The sequence below is a fragment of the Carassius gibelio genome, chromosome A2 (assembly GCF_023724105.1).
Source record: "Carassius gibelio isolate Cgi1373 ecotype wild population from Czech Republic chromosome A2, carGib1.2-hapl.c, whole genome shotgun sequence".
NCBI classification, from domain to species: domain Eukaryota; kingdom Metazoa; phylum Chordata; class Actinopteri; order Cypriniformes; family Cyprinidae; genus Carassius; species Carassius gibelio.
The window spans coordinates 5,935,842-5,954,656 of record NC_068372.1 but is presented as its reverse complement, the minus strand read 5'-3'; the positions used below and the strand labels follow the sequence as shown (position 1 = coordinate 5,954,656).

General features: G+C 36.8%; 2 protein-coding genes across 2 annotated transcripts in view; one reads left to right on the top strand and one right to left on the bottom strand.

Annotated features, from left to right (window-relative positions):
* The window catches only part of LOC128025039 (parafibromin), a 30,121-nt gene that overhangs the window by 1,898 nt on the left and 9,408 nt on the right, over positions 1 to 18,815 (bottom strand). Inside the window, exons 11-16 of the mRNA XM_052611020.1 lie at positions 7,130 to 7,187; positions 5,904 to 5,939; positions 2,898 to 2,985; positions 1,653 to 1,814; positions 897 to 997; positions 670 to 811 (exon numbers count right to left, since the gene is read on the bottom strand). Of these exons, the coding sequence (XP_052466980.1) occupies positions 670 to 811; positions 897 to 997; positions 1,653 to 1,814; positions 2,898 to 2,985; positions 5,904 to 5,939; positions 7,130 to 7,187 (587 nt within the window). The remainder of the gene's footprint in view (positions 1 to 669; positions 812 to 896; positions 998 to 1,652; positions 1,815 to 2,897; positions 2,986 to 5,903; positions 5,940 to 7,129; positions 7,188 to 18,815) is intronic.
* LOC128025047 (beta-1,3-galactosyltransferase 2-like) lies at positions 10,234 to 18,739 on the top strand. The gene is made up of 3 exons (XM_052611032.1): positions 10,234 to 13,260; positions 13,420 to 13,530; positions 16,600 to 18,739. Exon 3 carries the CDS (start codon positions 16,661 to 16,663, stop codon positions 17,831 to 17,833), a length of 1,173 nt encoding a protein of 390 aa, XP_052466992.1. The 5' UTR covers positions 10,234 to 13,260; positions 13,420 to 13,530; positions 16,600 to 16,660; the 3' UTR covers positions 17,834 to 18,739.

The window sequence follows — 18,815 nt, the reverse complement described above, 5'->3', positions numbered from 1 at the left end:
CATTTTACAAAAATGCTGCTTTAACTGTAAAGTTTCCTAGAAAAATAAAATGAAGCATATGAACTGTTTTAATTTGATAATCAGAAATGTTTCTTGAGCAGTAAATCATCATATTAGAATGATTTCTGAAAGATCATGTGACGCTGAAAACTGGAGTAATGATGCTGAAAATCCAGCTTTGATTAAAGGAATAAAAGGTTTTCTATTTTCATACACACTAGCAGTCTTTTTTTTTTCACTTCTGCTCACCAATCCTGCATTTATTTGATCAGAAATACAGCAAAGGCAGAAATATTGTGAAATATTTGTACTATTTGAAATAACCGCTTTCTATTTGCATATATTGTAAAATGTAACTTATTCCTGTGATTTTAAAGCTATTTTTTCAGCATTATTAGTCCAGTCTTCAGTGTCACATGATCCTCCAGATATCATTCTAATATTCTGATTTGCAGCTCAAAAAACATTACAATTTAAAATGGTTTAGTGATTTGTCAATAAGATCAATATTTATCTGAAATATTGAAATTAAAAGCTTCTGTAACATTATACACTAGAGCATTCAAAAGCTCAGCGCCTGTATAGTCTTCCAGGTGCATCCAGTGTGTGCCATGCTAAAGGTAGACTGAAAAGTCACTGTTTGACAGACACAGAAGTTGCAATCCTGACCTGTCCAGTGTTTCCCAGAAGCGGAGGAAGACGGGCCGGTCCAGGTGTCGTTTGTGGTGGCTCAGCTCCAGCACAGTCACGTCCCACTTCTGTACGTTTGGGTCCATCCGTGCCTCGTCGTACTTCAGGTGAAAGGCTCGGACTAAATGAACATCAGCATGAATAAAACACACTCTTTCCTTTATGTAATCAATGTGGTGTATAGTAAATAATGTGCTGCGTCTCACTTTTGGCAAATATGTCCACGGGGGATCCATCAGGCAGCAGCCACGGCCAGCCCTTGAACTGCCAGGCAGGACCCTGGACAAACACGGCCACTACACGATCCCTGTGAACAAACAACAAGAATAATCAGTCATTTATGAGGTTTTGGAGGGGTGAAAGCATTGACAAAACAATGGCATTGAATTAAGATTCTTAAAATCACAACATAAATATTTTAGTCTATAGGTTTCAGTTGAGCATCACTAAGCATTACTCATAGCACATCTACTATCAAATAATCATAATAAACTGTCTCTAATATTATACGTGTCTTAAAACCTCAAAAAGACTAATTAAACTTTAGAGCATGTCGCTAAAAATATACAGTTCATTACATATTCTTTATATTTTTACTTAACCAGTTGGGGGTGTCTTCATTATTTAAAGTATGTCTGAATAAATTTGTCATGAAAAGGTATTAACGCCACAGCTTAAATGTTTACATAAAAACACAACGAATTGTTCATCAAAAATAAAAAATAAAATAAAAAAAGTGTATACAAAGACTGACTTAATGTGCAATTTAAATGTATACAACTCAGCTTTATTTGAGTGTTGATTATTTAAAAATAATGCTTTTATTGTTTTTGGCAAAAACAAAATTCACTACTCAATAGGTTTAAGAACGGATCTATCATTAACAATGAACCAGGCAAATCCTGTTGATAACACCATGAGTTTCAACTATAAATCACAGATAATGTACTAGAGGAGCTCACCAGTCCTGTGGGGCGAGTTTGAGCGGCTGGTCGATCACTCTGTAGGGTACTGTGACACTGATAGATGCACCACCAGGCTGAACCTGATCTTTACGTCTCTGCAGCAGAACCTCGTTGTCCCGCTGAATGCCCTGCTTCTTCTTATCCTCTGACGTGACAAACCTGACAAGAAAAAACTATTAACAGCCAGATAAAGAACACTTTATACTATGGCTGTGCAACTAATAATTAAAAAAACAAAAATTCTATAAGAGGCTACAAGTATTTTGTTTTAACCGTAATTTGTCATCTTCAAGCCATCCCCGACTGAAGCAGCAACCTCATTGCAAGTTTTTTTTATCTTCCACTCCGCTCCATCCACGTTAATAAAGATCACACTACAGCCACATGTTTAAACTCCAGCAGAGCTGCTTATTTCATCTTAAGAAATTAACTATTCAGTAAGAAAGCAAATTATAAAGCCAATGGAACTGCATTTTCAAGCACTTTATCCAAAATCCAAGCATTTTTCAAACCCTGAAAACATTGCATTAAAATTCAAGCATTTTCAACAAATTCTAGCACCTTTAACCTGTTGAATGTTAAACCACTAGGAGACTCTGAAAGCTTCTCTTTTGTTAAATTTATAAACTATTCATCTTACAAAATTGAAAAGATGGTTGGTGCATGCTTGGCCTAAACGCATGAAGTGTTTGAATTGACAATTTCAAAGCTGAGACTCTTATTCATTTTTATTGTTTCTTATAAAAAGTAACTAATCTCAGTTCATTATAGGATGCGAGGAGCACTACAAATAAAGTTTAGTGAAGTTGTTTGGTTTGGCAGACACTGCAGATTTTTTCATTAAAGCTATAATACCCTAACCAAGTGCATAAACCGGTTTAAGCTCCCCTTCAGGAAATCAAGCTCACAAACAGACTAATCATCTCACATTTCTGTTTATCACCATTTGTTGATTGTCAAAATCATATCATCAAGTCAATCCGTTGTTTTTACTTAACCATCTTCCTCGTTCCATTATAGTTCTGAAATGGATTTTCCCGAGACTATAGAGGAAGTTCTGAAGAACATCTGATGCCCAAGAACAGCTGGTTTGACAACTTGCTCCTTTCATGTTGTCATAAGAATGGTTTCATTTCAGTTTGACAGAAAACACCTCCAACAATAATGAGGGATATGTGTTGTTTGATAAAAATAAATAATTAATTATTTATATTATATTATAGTAGTATTATTAGCACTTACTTGAGGTCCTGTAAGAGTTCCTTGGCATTGAGCATTGTGATTAAAGATGTTGTAGCTGCAGGGATGATGATAATGGGAGTTCTAGAACCTGGGAAAAAAAAAAATTGTTAAAAATAAACTAGCTAACTGCAGGGATCTTGCAGTATGATAAATGAATAATTAAAAAAAAAGCATTTTAAATTCTGGTTTTTACTCTGGATGTTCTAGTCAACTCTAATTAGAATATACCTTTAGACCAATACAAAGAAAGGATTTTTAGAAATCTTGTCCAACTGAAAAGTATGAGCATGTACAGCACTCAATACTTAGTTGGGCTCCTTTTGTCTGAATTACTGCAGCAATGCGGCGTGGCATGGAGTCGATCAGTCTGTGGCACTGCTCAGGTGTTATGAGAGACCAGGTACAGTATTGTTCAAAATAATAGCAGTACAATGTGACTAACCAGAATAATCAAGGTTTTTAGTATATTTTTTATTGCTACGTGGCAAACAAGTTACCAGTAGGTTCAGTAGATTGTCAGAAAACAAACAAGACCCAGCATTCATGATATGCACGCTCTTAAGGCTGTGCAATTGGGCAATTAGTTGAAAGGGGTGTGTTCAAAAAAATAGCAGTGTCTACCTTTGACTGTACAAACTCAAAACTATTTTGTACAAACATTTTTTTTTCCTGGGATTTAGCAATCCTGTGAATCACTAAACTAATATTTAGTTGTATGACCACAGTTTTTTAAAACTGCTTGACATCTGTGTGGCATGGAGTCAACCAACTTGTGGCACCTCTCAGCTGTTATTCCACTCCATGATTCTTTAACAACATTCCACAATTCATTCACCATTTCTTGGTTTTGCTTCAGAAACAGCATTTTTGATATCACCCCACAAGTTCTCAATTGGATTAAGGTCTGGAGATTGGGCTGGCCACTCCATAACATTAATTTTGTTGGTTTGGAACCAAGACTTTGCCCGTTTACTAGTGTGTTTTGGGTAATTGTCTTGTTGAAACAACCATTTCAAGGGCATGTCCTCTTCAGCATAGGGCAACATGACCTCTTCAAGTATTTTAACATATGCAAACTGATCCATGATCCCTGGTATGCGATAAATAGGCCCAACACCATAGTAGGAGAAACATGCCCATATCATGATGCTTGCACCTCCATGCTTCACTGTCTTCACTGTGTACTGTGGCTTGATTTCAGAGTTTGGGGGTCGTCTCACAAACTGCCTGTGGCCCTTGGACCCAAAAAGAACAATTTTACTCTCATCAGTCCACAAAATGTTCTTCCATTTCTCTTTAGGCCAATTTTTTTTTCTTTGGCAAATTGTAACCTCTTCTGCACATGCCTTTTTTTTTAACAGAGGGACTTTGCGGGGGATTCTTGAAAATAGATTAGCTTCACACAGACGTCTTCTAACTGTCACAGTACTTACAGGTAACTCCAGACTGTCTTTGATCATCCTGGAGGTGATCATTGGCTGAGCCTTTGCCATTCTGGTTATTCTTCTATCCATTTTGATGGTTGTCTTCCGTTTTCTTCCACGTCTCTCTGGTTTTGCTCTCCATTTTAAGGCATTGGAGATCATTTTAGCTGAACAACCTATCATTTTTTGCACCTCTTTATAGGTTTTCCCCTCTCTAATCAACTTTTTAATCAAAGTACGCTGTTCTTCTGAACAATGTCTTGAACGACCCATTTTCCTCAGCTTTCAAATGCATGTTCAACAAGTGTTGGCTTCATCCTTAAATAGGGGCCACCTGATTCACACCTGTTTCTTCACAAAATTGATGACCTCAGTGATTGAATGCCACACTGCTATTTTTTTGAACACATCCCTTTCAACTAATTCAACTAATTGCCCAATTGCACAGCCTTAAGAGCGTGCATATCATGAATGCTGGGTCTCATTTGTTTTCTGAGAATCTACTGAACCTACTGGTAACTTGTTTGCCACGTAGCAATAAAAAAATATACGAAAAACCTTGATTATTCTGGTTAGTCACATTGTACTGCTATTATTTTGAACAATACTGTAACTCTGATAGTGGCCTTCAGCTCTTCTGCATTGTTGGGTCTGACATAACATCTGACTTTACCAATATTATTTGTTAAAAATTATGTAGGAAAAGTAATAGATCAATTTATGACAAGAGTGCACCCTCAGAAATCTACATTACAAAAGGAGCTTTGACCTTTGTTTAAAAAAAAAGACTTCCTCGTTGCCTTTTTCTCTATCACATTTTAGAAATCATCAGAAGTTATATATCACTTGAAAACATAAAATCTCAAAATTCATCCTTTAAAACCCATTTTAAAATCAGACATTGCATTACCATGTAAATGGCACATCAAAATCATGTTACAAAATGTTTTCAGTCATGAATTGTAAAAATGTAGGTTTGTATCATGCACATTCAAGTGTATCTTCAAAAAAGTGAGTGACAGTTAACAGGTTAAACCAGGTACTGGAAGCTTTGGCACTGTGTTCAGGTGCCAAGTCCTGTTGGAAAATGAAGTCTGCATCTCCATAAAGTTGGTCAGCAGCAGGAAGCATAAAGTACTCTAAAACTTCCTGGTATACAGCTGTGTTGACATTGGACCTCAGAAAACACGTCTTGCATATGTCTGTGTGGTTCTTGAAGCACTGACTCCAGCTGCAGTCCACTCTTTGTGAATCTCCCCCACATTTTTGAACGGGTTTTGTTTCACAATCCTCTACAGGGTGCGGTTATCCCTATTGCTTGTAAACTTTTTTTTTAACCACATCTTTTCCTCCCCTTCACCTGTCTATTACCTCTCTGTGAACAGCCAGCCTCGTTTGCAATGACTTTTTGTGGTCATATATATATAGTCATCTTTTAGATTACATACATTCACACTAGAGAAAGATGTATTAAATACTTACATTTTCCTGAATTCTGTCTCCATATCCTCATGTGCTTTTTTATTTTGTTATAAAAATAAAACAATTTGATATACATTTGTTAATGTTGTTAAAGACATACCTTTCTTTTGGTTAGGCGGTGGTCTTGCTTGAGAGACTAAAGACAAGAAAAAAATAAGTAAATAAAAGAAAAACACTCCATATATGGACACATTGTAAAAGAAAATTAGTAATAAGTTATGCACATGCTACCACTATGAAAATTTGTAGTAATTAGATAAATATATTGGATATTTTATACGTCAAACTAAAATGACAGATGTGACGCATGATTATTTGTGCTTTCAAATGCCATCTCAAACTCAAAAGAACATTAATAGTTTATCAAGAAGTCAAAATAGTGTCAAAGCATTCTACAAGGGTTATTACCTTTCTGGACATGGACAGTATACCGTACATACATTTTCAATGGGGGGACAGAAAGCTCTCGGACTAAATCTAAAATATCTTAAACTGTGTTCCGAGGATAAACCGAGGTCTCACGGGTTTGGAACAACATGAGGGTGAGTCATTAGTGACATTTAAATTTTGGGGTGAACTAACCACTTAAGTGAGCGATTAGATGATGTTCAGATTATTTTTTATAAATACTCTTGATATTGTGTGGTCAAGAAAAGGGTGAATGTGAAGTGAGTAATTTCTAACACCACTATTGTCAAATGGAATGATATCAAATATCAAAGTAGAAGAAATTACTTTAAATTACAAAACATAAGTGAAAAAGGTTTAGCTCAGGAGAATAAATGGTTCTCATAGCCTGAAAAAACAAATCTTGTTGCAGTTATGGCTGCAAAAATGATTCCCCTTTTAAAAAGTTACAGAGAAATTAAATAACTAGGGATGCACGATATTATCGGATCAATATCGGAATTGGCCAACAATGGCTTCAAATATAAATATTGGCATCAGCCCGACATGAAAAATGACACTAAAATGTCTTGCCAATAAGGGGAATACACCAACTTGCATGGTCTCTTACTGATTAATATAGTTTGTATAGTTATTTTCAAATCAACGTAGTCATTATAAAATAACTATTATTGCTTATTTAATTCACAAACAAATAAATTATTGTTAAAAACTAACCAAAATTAAAAATAATAATTGTTATCGGCATCAGCTATAGGTCAAAATGAGTTGAAAATTATCAGCATATCGGAAAGAAATCCAATATTGTGCGCATCCCTATAAATAAATGTCTATAAGTGATAACATCATATATGGAATATTTTAGCTGTATCGCATTACATAGAATAATTCTTTAAACTTCAAGGAGTTCATCCATACCTGGTCTGGGAACAGGCTGCAGAGCTGGTGTTTGGGCCTTTCTAGCAGATGCACCTTCCTACAGAAAAAAGAAATCCAGAGAAAATGCCCATGAATGACAATGGTGACTCAGGTGAGGAAGATGCATTTCAATTAGCCTAGTTCACAGGCCAATCAGTCATTTAGAAGCATTTTTCATTAATTCCATACAAAGATACACTTCTTGTCAAAGTGGCATGGATATCACCTGACAATATACCCTTTCCCACTGCATACAACATATACACGCATATAAATGTATTATAGATTGGGGTGTCGAACTTAATAGTCTTTTCAGTGCATCACGATGCATATAAGGACCATTCGGTTATGCGTTCAGTAATAGACCATAAACCATTATAATGTAATGACGCTTTTCTGACGTCATTAGTCACGGTAGCATACATTAGGCGCATTCGCCTTGAAGTGCTGCTTCGCAGAATGACCAGGGTATGACATCAAGTACTGCAAGAGTGATAGAGCAGACGGATCCTTATGCTTTTGTGATTGATGTCATACACTCATCCTACGTGGCGCTGCTTAATATCAGACGTTCCTAATGGCAGAGGGAGGCGAGACTCAAGTCCAAGTAATAAAAGCTCCAACTACTTTAAAAGTCGACATCTGGCCACATTTTGGCTTTTAAGAACAACTTGAGCACGACTTGAAGACATAAGCTGTTTAAATCATGTCACGTACAATTAAATATGTAGGAGGCAGTGATGGGTAAATGAAGCCTTGTAAAACACTGAGGCTTTCCTTTGTTTTCGGGAAAATATTTAAAGCTTTGAGTCTCTCAAACCGTGGCATCTGGTGGTTCTTAAAAAAAAAAAAAAAAAGAGAGAAAGATGCTCCGTAACGAGGCATCTACCAGTGATGTGCGGGTTAATGTATAAACTACCAGCACCCGAACAACATTTTCAACTAACCGCCCGCAACTCGGGACGGCAAAAAAAGAAAAAGAAAACTGTACCGACTCACTTCCTGAACCACATTTTTTAAGGGTGTACTCACACTAGGCACGGTTGCCATGAACCGGGCCCGAGTACGATTGCCCCCCTCCCCACTCCCCCTCTGGCCTGCACTCACATATAGCGTTTCAGCATTCGTGCCGGAGCACGCTTACGTCATTATGGTGCGACGGTTTCGGGATAAACGGGAAGAGCGGCGCTCTCTGAACGCAATGGAGTACATCGCTGTGTTTTCTTTGTGGATAATTTTGTGTCGTTTGGTCCACAGCCCTCTCACAACCTGTTGTTAAACAGATGCGTCGCCTTAGTGGCGCGAAAATTTTCACGTAATCGCGCTGCTCGTATGAGGATGTTTGCAATGTACCAGCTGAAGTGCAGCAAGGACTTTGCAGTTTTTAGTTTTTATGCGTTTTGCACCTCTGCCGTAGACCAAAGCGACCCTTTCCCTGGCATGTTGGTTTTGGAGCGTCGCAAAACCGTGATGCAACGCATCCTTTTCCGTGCTCCGGCACGGTTAGCGCTCACACTGCATGCGAACCGCGCCCGAGTCCAACTGAACCGTGCCCAATGTGAAATGATATGATAATCAAAGAAGCAAGCTCATTTATTCTCTACACAAACACTGCTTCCAATGTCACACTAGCAGGAGGTAATACTACTAACTTACGAAACCAGGTCAGGTACAGACCATATGTATATATATGACTGCTTGAAAGTAAAGACAAAATTGTACAAATGTGAAGTCAAATTGAAAATTGAGGACGCAGCGCATTTTCAATGCATTGCGATTATAGATAGATAGATATAAAATATAAAAGCACATGTGCAGCTCAAGTACAGCATGCAAATAAAACGTTTCACTGGCTAGGCCTTCAAGCACATGCAAATAATGTACTTTTGAGATTGCAAATAAGTGCAGTGTCTCGTGAGTGTAACTCTACCGCTGAATTGACATTTAATGTGAATGTGTCTCTCCAGTTGCTTGAGGTATATGTTGTGTTTTGTTAGTAAATGTTTTATTATATTGCTAGTGTTGCCTCCATTTGCTATTACATTACTTCATATATGCACCTGACACTGGTGTCACTTAGTTTTGTAACAAGAGCCCACACTTTCGTTTCACTCTTGCCAAAATAACTGACTCCACACACACACACACACACACACACACACACACACACACGTATCATTCAGTGAAGGGAAAGGATGAGCAGCAGCTTCCAATTTCCAATTTGTTAACAGAAGTATAGAGAGATAAAACAACGCAAGTATTGATAACAGTATAATTTGTCCTGAAGATTATCGGTACCATGGTATCTACCCAATAACTTTCCAGTCCAAAAAAACAACAACACATCCCTAGTGCAGAGTTTTGCCACAAGCACCGCTCACATTTTTTTCCAAAAATGTACATATCTAGTTATCAGTGGTGCAAATTTTCTTCTCTTGAATACTTCAACAAAAGTGTTGATTTTGACTGCAAACTTTGATTTAGTTTTAGCTAGGGCTGCAATAACTAATCGATAAAATCGATTATCATCGATAATGAAAATCATTGACAACGTTTCTCGTTATAGATTAGTTGGGTCTGCCCACAGTGCATGTACAACTGCAGCCGGTCGCATTAGATTACAGAACTAAATAACGCATTTCTATGGCCATAATTCACCTACATATAGAGGAAACAGAATGAGCTCTTGCAAGAAAAGTATGTGATCAAAGCTGCCCAAAACATGATACATCTTTTAAGATTCAAGCTGATGCATTAGCATAATGGCTTGCCTGTCAGGTGCTTCAACAGATACGTGTGCATTCTCGGCATAAACCATGTAGCCTACAGTGAATCAATTTATTAAAATAAAATTAATGTAAGGTTTTTACCTAATTTTGTAAGGTTTGTGCCACTGCGGCTCTTAACTAACAGTACTGGTAATTACCAAAATAATTATAGCTTTCTATATTGGTTAGACCTGAAATATGCTTAAGCTTTTTAGTAATAGTAGTAAACTATTTTTAATGCTATAATTATTGTTATATGTGAAAGGCAGAAAAAAAAATTGTCAAGTGCTTTAGTGTTTTTTTTATTCAGATACCCAATTAGTCCATACCCAATAAGTACATAATGCCAGCAAGCATACAAGCTGTTGTCTAAGGAGGCCATTTTTGTTATGTGAATAAATACGATTTAGTTTTCAGTTTGTCAAGTCAAAATTACATAGAATTTGTAGAATTAAATTTTTTGACAGATTCCTAAAATTTGTGTTTTGCCTTATGAGAGGTGGTCTAATAAATTGATTAGCACTATATGTTTTCATAGCATTCAGTTGGCACATTTGTTTTAAGGACATTGGAAAATTTTTAGATAAATGCTTAATAAATGCATTATACTAACTAAAACTACTACTTCCACATTCTGCCCAAACTCATATAGGTTTTATTTTAATATTTTAGCATGCAATATAGAAAGATCTATCACACACACACAACATACCTTTAAATTAAAATTAAATAAAACCACTTATTTTAAGAAACAAGAACATTTCATCAAATGAAACAATGATCATATAATATTAATTCTTTATAACAACTTACAATAACTTCATAGAGACATTTATATAAATCAATTTAGAAGAATCCTTATTAGGGTTACTAAAGTAATTCAGTCAATAACAGTGAGTGATTTTCTCTCTTTTGTTGCTTGATTAATATTAATGACACAGACAACAGCAACTTACTCAAGCTGCTGTCCCCTTAAAACTGAATGCACTGGTTCATTATACGGATACACATCCGATATTCTACCAACTATTTTCATTCACTTAAAATGTAACCAAACGGGTACTTGTCAAACAGGGCAGTTCAGCATAATGTTGTGTATTCCTCCGTTCATGCAACGTGACAGAGCTGAATTCAGTACTTGTACGCTGTGAGAGAAGCACTTTTCTGTGTGCATGATTCAGGTGTGCGCACTCAGAAAACAGTCTCACGTTCTCATTTACCTTATAAATGCTCTTCTCTTACTCCCAGATATTGGGAGTAATATAACAATTTTTGAATGTTTTTTGAGAAGCGAGGCAAGTGTATGCTAGCTCATGTCCCGCTGGATAGATCAACAGACTGTTACAGTTCAAATGTGCGCATCTAAACTCCCAACCACACAGGAGATTAGTTCTGACAAGATCTCTTCCCAAACAGTCCCTACCAAACATTTTCTCATTTTTATTAGTTAATGAAAATGCCAATAGATTTCCGTCAGTTTGTCATTTTAAAATGAATTTTTATTCTTATCACCAGTTTAAAAAAAATGTATACATTTATGAAAATTTTAACTAAATTAACGCCGTTCCACACAAAACTGACTAACCCGATCCTAACGCTTGCCTATCCTTCATCAACCTAAAATTTGAGCAAACATGATGCACTTTCTACCGTCTCGGTCTCTGTGAACTTGAGCTTGAAACTCCATGTATATCTTTGCCTTACAGCCTTTTAAAAACATCTATTGAGAGTAAAATATCTACTTAAAAAAAAAAAAAAAAAAAAAACCTATTCAAATGGAAAACAAATGGCCTATTCTCAGATTAATCTGTATGAAACATGCTTACAGGCGAGTCTACTACTGCAGAGATGACGAGTCAGAGTCGCCGAGGTCATCTCTTAATCCGAAAACAAAGAAAGCACTAGTTTATCAAATTATTAAAATGTTAATGCATTCTGCTTAGGTTTTTTTCCCCTGACTAACTCATAATCATTACTTCTGCGGTCCACTGTGGAAAGCTTTATGTGTGTGCTTGAGCACTTAAGCTACGTAGGCAATTAAAGGCTCATTATAATGTTTAAATGGTTTATTAATAAACAAGGTTAGTCGACTAATGCTTCAAATGAACGACAAGTCGGCCAGAAAAATCCTTACTCGAGGGCCGCCCTAGTTTTGAGACAGAATTCACAATTCGATTCTATTATTTTACACAAGATTGATATTCGAATTAAATTAAATTCAATATTGATTTAGGATATATATCAGGAAAAGGGCATGGCAAATTTTCTCAAGGAAGAAAAAAAACACAAACTAAATTTACATTTAAATGGTGGTTGTCACAACTTGACAGATTTATTCTAAAATTTTATATTGAAGAACAGTAACTTTGTTTCACATCAAGCTTATTGCAGTTTTTTGGATGGGAGGCCATCTGTTCATTATCTGACAGGCTAGACTAAATTGATTCTTTGGATTTATGAATCAATATCATTTCATAAAAATAAGAATCTATTAAAATTGAGAATTTTTTTTTTCAACCCAGCCCTAGTTTTAATTAAAAGAAATACCAGTAAAATTTAACTTTCCATTTTTTGTTGATAATTCAAAACTTTGCATGCAAAAGAGATGTTTGAAATTAAGAACCCTAATATTTTGTGAATGTAAAGGACAATCAATTTCATATAGAAAGTGCGTCAGCAGCATAATAAGCCCCAGATACAGATCCCCTGTAAAGACCTTGTGTCAGAGGACCACCAGGACAAGACCACAGGAAACAGATGATTCTTCTGCACAATCTGAATTTGCTGCAGTCTGGAATTGAACTACTGGTTTCGTCTGGTCAGAGGAGAACTGATCCCCCAACTTAACCTGGTTTCTCCCAAGGTTTTTTTCTCCATTCTGTCACCGATGGAGTTTTCTTTGCTCAAGCAGGTCACATGAAGGGGTGTGTGTGTTTGAAGATGTCAACAGGGCTGTGTTCACACCTTTCCCCAACTCCTTTATTTCTTAATGATCAGAAAAGCAGACCACAAAAAGGAAGCCGCACCCTTGCAGCCGATCATCACTGTATGTGAAAGAAGAACGAAAGTATACCAGAAATAGGAGTGGACTGCTTTGCCTAGCTCTGAATCTTGTTTCAGTTGATCTTGGCAACTGAAATAGTTAACCCAGGAAATGCCTAAAGCCAAGCTGGGAGAGATCATCATCTGTGAATTCTGCAGGAAGAGGAGCAGCAAATCAAAGAGATGAAAGCAAAGGCTTGACAAATCATAGGAGTAGGAACACCCTACAGGCGTTATAAAACGGTACAATAAGAAAGCATACAGCATATATTTGAAACAGTACTGACAAAACAAAACGGTCTCATTCAGTCCAAGGGAAAGGTATGTCAAACGAAACCTCTGCATATTTATATCTGACAATGTGCTGATGCGATTTATTCTTCAATTAGCTAGTGACAACACAAAGGCTGTAGTGTGCACTAGATCTAGAATAAAGAGAAGAGGAAATGATCCATCAGTCACCTTTGGCTGTGTTTTCAGATGGTATTAAAAGGGGACTTTGACAAAGAAAAAAAAAACATTAAGAAAACATCTCAAAATATCTTTAATGCATCACTAAAGAAAATCACACAAGTTTGGACTATTTTGAAGGTGAGTAAAGGACTGAATTTTCTCAAGCACCACACATTGATGATTTTCCATTTCATGAATATATGATTGAGCTGAAAAATGAAAGCTCTATCATACACTTGGAAAATTATGAGCTATATCACCGCTTATCGACACTAGGGGTGTGACAATATTTTAACGTTAAGAAATTTTCAAATGACAAAATATGTCTTTTAATCCCAAAGAGTAAAACAATGCAGTTGTATTTTGAAATGTTCTTAAGGAATTATTATTTTGCTACATCAAGTAATCTACTGATTATTTTGACAAGCGAGTAATCTGATATATTTAGTGGAAAATAAACTTTAATTTGACCATTTATATATAAAGTAATACACTTGTGTCATCTAGAATGTCGCTTGATTGTGCTTCTTTGGGACGGCATAAAGTCACTTTTATGGACTATTAAAATTAAAATGTTCCCTCCTGATGGAATGACCTCCCCAACTCAATCTGAGCAGTCCTTAGCCATCTTTTTGCATTCTATTTTATTTTCATTTATACGGAGCCCCTAAAGGATCATTGTGGTAAAAAAAAAACAATTTGGGGTGGGAAGAAAACATGTTTTTTTTTGTGATTTTTTTGCATCCTCTGGCAAAGATTTTGCATTCCCTCAAGAAACTTTGGGTTCCCTCGCAAAACTTTGTGTTTTCTTGCAAATCTTTTGCATTATTTCACAAAACCAGCTGAGCTCGGACATAGGCTACTCTTCCTGTTGTTACGTGGGACTCGACACCGGTGAATGGCGCAGGTGCTCCACGGCCTCGCTCCGTTCCCTGGGCTCTCGTCGAACTGTGTTTTAGATTAAGCGTTTTATTATGGCACGGTTTTGGGACATACTAAGCATGCACTGACTATTTCTTTAAGTTCAAAACAAAACTCTTTGAACCACTCCATTGTGATCTTATGAAGCTGTATGAACCACTACAAGCTGTAACGTAAACAGGTGTTTGTCTGAACTCAACTAGTTTTGTGAGAGAATGCAAAAGTTTTGAGGGAACACAGTTTCTTGAGGGAACACAAAAAAAAAAAAAGAAATTTCACTCCAATTTTTTCCACCAATAAGACCCTTTAGGGGCTCTGTACATTATACAAAAAATACCTTTAACACTAACTTGCTTTATTCTTTTTCTATTCTATCAGTTTTCTTTTTATTATATTTAAAAGCCCTCGCTGCTTTTACTGCATTGAAGCTAACAGACTTGTTATAGCACTTTATATCATTGCTCTTTTGTTGTTTTTGATTGCTTCCATTGTACTCAATAACTGGCCACAAATAAAGTATCGATATCAAGTACATGGTTTTATTAAACACTTAAAAATACAATACAATGTGCCTATATTATAACAAATACCTGCAGAGGGCAACAACGGCTTGGGGATGTTTCATGTGGTTCAACTACATTTAAACCCATTTAATTTTAATATATTGGCACATGCAAAGTAAGAAACTCACTTTGATACTGCGATATAGACAGATGGAACAGATGGAAATCTTGGACCATTGCATCTCGCAGCTTTTTTCAATGTGTCACGCACAAGACCAAGGCCTCTTTTTCATTCATCAGCTGCGACTCTGCAATTGGATACTATGGTGTGTGTCTTATGTTCTGACTGGCTATTAATGTTAGTTTGGCTGAGTATAAAAAAAGCTGTGTTCCTCACACATTGATAGGCAAACTCAATAGGCAATTTAATTCAAACGTGATGATCAACAAGTGTTTTTAAATGTAGGACGACTTTTTTTCCGCAGCCAATCACAGAATGCTTGAGATCTGGCATGGTGCTTGAGAACTTAATGCCCTGGGTACATGTAATCTAGATAAAAGATAATTGAGGCTGTATTTTAGACGACTATATACAGCTACAAATCTTTTGTCCTCGTCATTCATAACTGCAATTTTAAGTGTATTAACTTTGCACAACATGGTATTGGACATAGCAATAAATTCAATCATAAACAATTCGGACAAAAACACTTAGCCAACTTAACCATGTAAAAAAAAAAAAAAAAAAAACTAGTTGTTGGAAAGGTAAATCACATGGTCTTACACCATGTATACACTGGGTACGACAGCTGTCACACAGCGACAACAATTAAAGTCTGTCTACACTGGAAGGGACAAAGCAACCATTGGACATCCTTTGAATTCTGAGTTCGTACGTAATTAATAGAACGAGGCAGCAGAAGTTTACTGTTGGGAATGTCATGTCACAGCATTCAGCGTAGACAATCACTGATTATTATGAGCTCTATAGTATTTTTTTTGCATTGTGCTGCTTGCGTCATTTCAATAGGAAAAAAGACAGAGCTCATGTGATCGTTCTCTACTCCGCCATAGAGAAACCTATACAATGGAAAAAAAGAAAAGAAGAAGTAGGCTCTGTTTCTCATTCATTACTGTTTGATTGTAGGGATTTGATATTTATATGATATTTAAAATATAAATTTATAAAAATATCAAGTATATATGGGCTGATAATTTAACATGTTAATTCGATTGATCACGGTGAAAAAACATGTAAATTAAACCCATTTAACACTAGCCACTTCCCAGACCTATATGTGGGTCATTTGACATTTCATACAGTTGACTGATGACAAATGAGACAGGGCAAAAACTCACTTCATGATGGAGCCCAGAGAACGTAGGTAGAATTACCCTAAAATTAAAGATAAGGCTAAGTGCAATATCACACGAGTGCAAATGTGATAACGGTCTTATACAACAGTTCAGAAATTAAGAAGTTAAGTGTTATTTTAGACACAATGTTGTATGTTTTGCTAAATTTTGGCAACAAAAATATAAAGACAAAGCAGAACTGCTTGTCTCCAAGCAACATGCAGTGGCATATAATTTCTCAATGCACAGTTTGAATGAATTGGGTGAACCATTAGGCCCGTTGGATTTGAAGCGGTGCTGCACAGACTGATCAGTGTAGGACATCAAAGTATAAGCATAAGCAGCTGTCTGCTTTCTGCAGCTCTTGCCTGTGATGATCTGCTTTAAGATGAACAAGTAAAAAAAAAAATCCCTTTTTTATTTGCAGGTTTCCACATATCTGGACAGTTTACTCAGAGGCTTGACAAATCCAAAGAACCAAAGAGATCATGCGATGGAAGCGGAAGCACAGATACTGCAGTGTGGCACTTTTCCTCATTGTGCTCGTGTTTGTGGGAAGACTCGTTTATCAGGGTCAGTGGCACTGTAAAATCACCCAGGAGACACTTGCTGCTCAAGAGCTCCAAACCATAAAAACCTCCTTCAACTTCTCCATGACATATCTATTAAGGTTGAAGGAGCTTGAAGAGTCTTCTAAACTACTGACGTCAAATGAAAACATCTCAGCTACGGATGGAAGTTTGCAGCAGAAGTTGGAAAACTCCTCGCTTTTGAACATCAGTTTGAACGACGAGATGAGCGTGGCAAAGATACTTCAAGATGAACCTTATGAGTACATCCTTAACGAACCATTCTCATGTCTGCTGCGAGCTCCTTTCTTAGTGCTTTTGATTGCAGTTGAGCCCAAGAAAACAGATGCCAGGGATGCCATCAGGAAAACGTGGGCCAATGAAAGTGTGGCTTGGGGTTTGGGTATCATCAGGCTTTTTTTCATAGGTGTAAATCAAGACACCCAAAGAAATGGCAGCAAACTACAGCATACAATAGAAGAAGAAAGTGACCGGTATCACGACATCATCCAACAAGATTACAGGGACACTTACAACAACCTTACCCTAAAAACGCTGATGGGGATGTACTGGATCACAAAGTACTGTCCCGAGGCCAAATATGTCATGAAGACCGACAGCGATATGTTTGTCAACACCGAATACCTCATGGAGAAAATACTAAAGCCCAAAGGGCAACAGACACAGAAGTATTTCACCGGACTTCACATGACAGGCTTCTTCCCAAACCGAAACAACGAGAGTAAATGGTATATGCCCCTAGAATTGTTCCCTGGAAGGCAATACCCCACCTTTTGTTCTGGGACTGGATACGTCTTCTCAGGTGATGTGGCTCAAAGGATATATGTGGCATCTCTGACCATACCCAGACTGCATTTAGAAGACGTTTACGTGGGTATTTGTCTAGCTAAACTGAAGATAGAGCCAGAGCCGCCACCAAATGAACATCTGTTCAATCACTGGCAAGTGCCCTACTCTAGCTGTACGTACAGCAACCTGATCACCTCCCATGGGTTTGGCCCCAATGAGCTGATCCAGTACTGGCAGCACCTGCAGAGCAACAAGCACATTCCCTGCCAAACAACAGGATGAAACGTTCAATAAACAGGTTTTGTATGTGTGTGTGCGTGCCAGGGGTGGGTTCTGTCAAATAAAACACCTTTTCCATTATTATTATTATCATCTTTTTTCCTCAGTTATCTAAATCTTTAATTGATTATTTTCACAAACCTGGTTGATTAAATTTGTATGAAAATATTCAGTTTTGGTTTTAAGTATTTTTTTTTTTATATATAGGATTTTGAATATGTTCTTCAAGATGAAAAGCTGAAAAGGGTCTTCAAGATACTAAAAAACAGTTATAATGCATTAAGAAAATAAGGCCATTTTGGTTCAACCAGTGCCTTAAAGAAAGGATCACAAGTGTAGCATTTGCCATCCAATGGAGAGTAAAATGGTAGTACAAAATATCTTTTGGATGTTTCTTGAACCTAGGTTCATGATTGAATTGCAGATTACGATTAATTTACTGCCATTTTGTGCACATGTAATCCCTAAAAAGAAACTGATCTGATTAGAAGTACTTAAGTTATGGAAACAGATTACATGTAAACAGTAACTACAAGGCACAGAAAGTACTATCATCAGCAAAGAGAACGGAGAACGATAACTTAAATCAGTTATATACTATGAAATATCCAGGTTATTCTACTTTGAGTCGTTCACACCCTTGGACAAGGAATCATAAATTTCTATCAACATTATCAATGCCTAAACATAACACCAAAATGAATCCGCGGCAGTTAGTAGGTACAACGTTCACATGGTGAAGTCATAATTACATGTTGTAAAAATTAGTTGGAATCTGGAAATGACATTGTGTGAACACACGTACACATGACAGCTAATCCTGTGACTCACAAAAAAAATATCACAAGACTCTGGAATGTGCTACGAGACAATAAGCAAGAAGCTTGGTGAGAATGAGATAACTGTTGGTCTGATTAGGTCTGATTGGTCAGAAATGGGAGAAATACAAATTAACCCTCAATCGGTTTCAGCCAGGAGCTCCATG

Bases quoted from the DNA above. Each gene is read 5' to 3' on its own strand.
- LOC128025047 (XM_052611032.1), top strand. From the start codon at position 16,661: ATGCGATGGAAGCGGAAGCACAGATACTGCAGTGTGGCACTTTTCCTC.